A 5,266-nucleotide genomic window follows, 5' to 3' on the forward strand; every position below is an offset into this window, starting at 1 on the left:
GTGTGTATTTACTGTTTATTGTAAAGATGAAAATATAGAAAATTAAAAGTAATAATAACTTTTTATTAATAGAAGATATTTGCCAATGACTTCCTGGAGAAGATACGAGGAAAATACGATTGATGGGATCTCCAGTCAAATTTCAATTCTTCCTCCATTACGAAGACCAGGATATTTATATCCCATGGAATATTTTCAGTACAAGAGTCTTTCTTCACTAGACCATAATAAACAATTTCACACTCCATTCAATGCTGACAAATTTAGGAAATGTGGAAAAAATTATATGCACATGCCAGTAGAATTTCTAACAAGATACAAATTCTATGAATATAAAGAAATTGTAAGAGAGCCTTCAAGACTCACAGATGATTTGGGAATCTCCAATGAAGCTAAGTCTTATGAATGTAAGGAATGTAAGAGAACCTTTATTGGATCCTTACAACTCACCCTGCGTATGAGAATTCACAGCAGAGAGAGGCATTATGAATGTGAGGAATGTGGAAAAGCATTTACTCTTGCCTCAATACTCAAGAAACATATGAGAATTCACAGTGGTGAGAGACCTTATGAATGTGAGGAATGTGGAAAAGCATTTAATCGATCCTCAAATCTCAATCGACATATGAGAATTCACACTAGAGAGAAACCTTATGAATGTGGGGAATGTGGAAAAGCATTTACTCGATCTTCAAACTTCAATGAACATATGAGAATTCACAGTGGAGAGAGACCTTATGAATGTGAGGAATGTGGAAAAGCGTTTAATCAGTCCTCAAACCTCACTCTGCATATGAGACTTCACAGTGGAGAGAGACCTTATGCATGTGAGGAATGTGGAAAAGCGTTTACTTGCACCCCAATACTCAAGAAACATCTGAGAATTCACAGTGGAGGGAGACCTTATGAATGTGAGGAATGTGGAAAAGCATTTAATCAGTCCGCAAATCTCAATCGACATAGGAGACTTCACAGTGGAGAAAGACCTTATGATTGTGAGGAATGTGGAAAAGCATTTATTCAATTGTCAAACCTCACTCAACATATGAGAATTCACAGTGGAGAGAGACCTTATGAATGTGAGGAATGTGGAAAAGCATTTACTCGATCCTCAATCTTCAATGAACATATGAGAATTCACAGTGGAGAGAGACCTTATGAATGTGAGGAATGTGGAAAAGCATTTAATCGATCCTCCAACCTCACTCGACATATGAGAACTCACACTGCAGAGACCTTATGAATGTAATGACTGTGAGAAATAATTTAGTCACTCCTCACAGCTAATTAAACTGATCAGAACTCACAGTGGAATGAAGACTTATTAATTTAAGGAATGTGGTGACAGGTTTGGTAAATCCTGAAACTTCTCTATGTATAAGATCCACCATGCAGAGAAGTCTAAGGAATTATGAAAAAGCTCTATCACTCTTAGTAGTGTACTAGGTTTTTAATTTGTACTCTATTTTCTTAGCTAATGATTTCTTTACACACCACGTAATTGTTATGAATTATTTTCTGTTGTATTGAAATAGTAGTTTACTACCTCATAGATATATAAGAATTTTGAAATGTTTTACTCACTATTTCCCAACATTTTCAATAAAATATCTTTGTAAGTCCTTTAGAGGGATATGGCTGTCATATGGTATGAGTCAAAATATTTTAAAGGTAATTTTGAATTCAGTGATCCCATCAGTAATATTTCGCTGCAGTTTGTGCTGAAATAACAGGTAGTCCTTTCCGGAGCAACCAAGACTGATGCTGTCAGTGGTACCAGCAGAGCGCATTAGGTAGGTGAATCACTGCATAGAGAATCCCATTCATATTCAAGTGATGAAGTTGTCTACAGCAATATTAAGTAGAAGAAATCCAAAGTGCTAGTGACATCACTGTCAACCTGATCTAAAACCAGGACACAGAAGAGTTTTTTGTTTGTTTTTTTCAGAAAGTAACATTATTTCTCATATTGCATGTAAAAGACGTGGCCTCTATTCCTAGAAACCACAGTTCCTTATATCATGTCAAATCCATTTCTGGTATTAAAACACACTTGGTCATGTGTATCTGAGTCAAGGGGTCACCAAGAAATCAGCCATGTATATTTCACTTTCCTACCAAGTCTGAAGTGTGTTTTACTTTCTTGGCCAAAGGCTGAATCTATATGTGGCCATGTAGCAGTAGCATTGTCCAATAGTAGATAATTGGGGTCAAACTTTTCCGGTCCAACAATGAATATTCAGGCGTCTTGAATCCTCCTCTAAGATCCTGGTTTTATTTTGTTTTCAATTGGTTTGGTCTCATTCATCCCAAAATTTTGGTATCACCATTTCCACTTGGTTCTTTTCATCTACCAGAGTCTAGCAATCCTAAACCTTCAAATATTTGGTTCCTTTCTACTGAACAAGTCAGTTATTCTTTCATAACCTTTAGTTCTTTATTTTGCCATTCAACTCTGCTCTGGTGAACACTACATATATATATATATATATATATATTTTTTTTTTTTTTTGATATGAGGTAAGTTATTGAAATTCAATAATTTTGTTATCATTAAAACATATTAGGTCAAGAAATTCATGTGTATTAGGGTGCAAGTCTTTGTGGGCCTGCAACCTGAGGACCCTGGGGCAAAGATACAAAGGGTCCTCTTGTCAGTTTCTGCTGGACACCTGTGGTAGTTACATACTTTCATGACAACTTGTTAAATAGGTTATAGGGGTGGAGTGTGGACTCAATCAGGTCATAGCCAATCATGCCTCTGTGTGGGCATGGCCTTCTACTGAGGATTCTGGGAATTTCTTTCTTCATTCTTGGAGACAGGACACCCACTCTCTATTTGCTTTGTGTTCCTGCTGACAAGCCACATAGAGCTATCCTGATGGCACCAGAGCCCTGGAGCTGGAGGAGCCACGTGGAGATCCATACCAGTGCAGAAATTCTTCCACCACAATTGGACCCACAAGACTTACCACCCACTGACCTGTGGTTTTCCTGCATTTGGCATCATTGCATGTGTTGAGTGAGTCTGAAGAGGAATTTAAAGACTGGTATCGGACATATGGGCTAATATTGGACTTACAGACTTGATCTTGACTGGGCTGGGATGTTCTCTTAATATACAATTACTCTTTGATATAAAGTTCTCTATTGCACACAAATGAGTGTATCTGAATTTGTTTCTCTAGCTGACCCAGACTAACACAAGACCTTTATTATATCCAAGTTGAACATTGTTTGTGTAACTTTAAGGAGGGCTTCTGGATTCTGGAGGACTCTGGATCCTGCATAGACCTTCCAGCTGGGCCAAACCCAATATACTTTTTATTAATTTGTTTAATATGACATCTGCTTAAAATCAAAACACTTGCAACATTTGGTCTAATTGAGTCAGAATTACCTTCACAGAATCTAACCCAATACAGAGTGTTTTACTTTTAATTCCCATGTCATGATAGAAGCCTATGGAAGTCCTGGGGCCACCTTACTTAGGCAAGCTGCCCTAAAGTGGTAAGAAATAAAAAGAGAGAGAGAGTCCTTACCCAGTGCATGTGAAAGGACTTTGTTATCAATATCTTATGAGTAATTGGTAATGCAGTAGTTCTCCTGGATAGTATGTCAGTGAGAGAACCTCTGATTTCAATTATATGATGTGTGTGTGTGACTCAGGGAATTAAAATCCATTATTTGGTCTTAAAGAGTCTGCTCAGTGGCTTATTTGTGATTGATACTGTAGTAGCTCTGCTTAATAATAGTGTGTGAGAGATAACCCCAGATTTAAATTATATTGAGTGCTTGTGGTCCATATATAGGTTACATGTAAAGTCTCATTCTTGGTCAAAATCAGATATAAATAAAATGGTATGATAAAGACCTTGGATGCCTAGACTAGCACCTCATGAGTTATCATTGATGCTTTCTTTTCTGAATGTTAATGGCAGATGTTTCTCACCTAACTGTAACACAATTCACACACACACAGGATGTAATGATTGAAATGAGGTGAAATTAACTTTTTGAGTGCTAATGTTGATCATATACTGGATTCTCCCCTCTGCCTGTGACCAAGTGCAATTATTTCTTTGCAACCCATGACAAACGAAGTTTATTCCATTCTAATCTGACTTAATTTCCTCCAAGATAAATCCTTCATTATACATTGTGCCAGAAATATTATTCCCCATCTTTGTAAATAATCATTTATACTTTTTTCAATGAATTCCCAGTGTTTGTTACCTTATCCTTGCTATAGGTGCTGTCAAGGTAGCCCAAATCTAAAAGACCAATCTAAAACAGAAGACAAAGCAACCTTGCCCATTCCTGTGTCATCTGCTCAATCATTTCTATGTGTGAGCTCTGTTTCCAACTATTATATCAGTCCATCTTATTAAGGGCCTCCTTTTTCTGTTGTTAAACCTCTTTTTTGCAACACATAATGCCCTTTTACAGCAATTTTTTCTGGCTAATGACAAGAGCATTAGGAGTCCTGGTGGTGTAGTGTTAATGCTTTGGGCTACTAAATGCAAGGTCAGCAATTGTAAACTTTCCATGTCTCCTCAGGAGAAAGAAGGTACTTCCTATTTCCATAATGAATTATGGTCTTGAAAACACAGAGGCACTGCTCTACCCTGGCCTATAGGGACTTTATAAGTTAGCATGGACTCAATAGCAATGAGGTTTTGTTGGGGTTTTTTTTGGGCGGAGGGGGGAAGGTTGTGGGAATGGTATGACCTAAGCAAACATGTCAAGTTTCATTATGCTGGTTTCTAAGGATCATCTAGGCTGTACTTGCTAATAGACTGACATATTCATTCTTCCAGAAGCTCTTAACATATTCAATATATATTGCTACCATAATAATTTGCATAGTCTCACATTTGATATTTCTTCGAGTTGATTAAGGATTATATTTTAATAATAATTTGGCACTTTGTTCAAAAAGATTTATTAAAAAGTTTGTTGAAAAACTAATGACTCCTATATTATGGGTTTGTTTTAGGAATTACATGAGCATTCAAATAAAAGTCCAATGTATTTTTTAAAAATCAAAAGAAGAGAGAGCCAATCTACAAGACACCAAAACAGAGTTACACAAACAGAATGATAAATGTTCAAGGATAGGAAGACCTACTATAGGAAAACTAACAACATTACCCAAAGCACTCTATAAATTCAGTGAAATTCCTATACAATTCTCAGATTATTTTTCAAACATATTTAAAGATAAATTTCTAGCCTTATGTGGAAAGGAACCCAAGATTAACAT

At 36.5% G+C, this 5,266-nt stretch overlaps 1 protein-coding gene across 1 annotated transcript; it reads left to right on the top strand.

The window, feature by feature from the left end:
* Positions 1-292: 292 nt before the first annotated feature.
* On the top strand, positions 293-1,243 carry LOC101656048 (zinc finger protein 501-like). The gene has a single exon (XM_030885901.2). The coding sequence runs from the start codon at positions 293-295 to the stop codon at positions 1,241-1,243; it is 951 nt and encodes a 316-aa protein (XP_030741761.2).
* Positions 1,244-5,266: the final 4,023 nt, after the last annotated feature.

The sequence above is a fragment of the Echinops telfairi genome, unplaced genomic scaffold (genome assembly GCF_000313985.2).
Source record: "Echinops telfairi isolate 266 unplaced genomic scaffold, ASM31398v2 ScPeMD7_66;HRSCAF=263, whole genome shotgun sequence".
In the NCBI taxonomy this organism is placed as follows: Eukaryota; Metazoa; Chordata; class Mammalia; order Afrosoricida; family Tenrecidae; genus Echinops; species Echinops telfairi.

Excerpts from the sequence above, each read along its gene's own strand:
- LOC101656048 (XM_030885901.2), top strand. The coding sequence starts at position 293 with ATGCCAGTAGAATTTCTAACAAGATACAAATTCTATGAATATAAAGAA.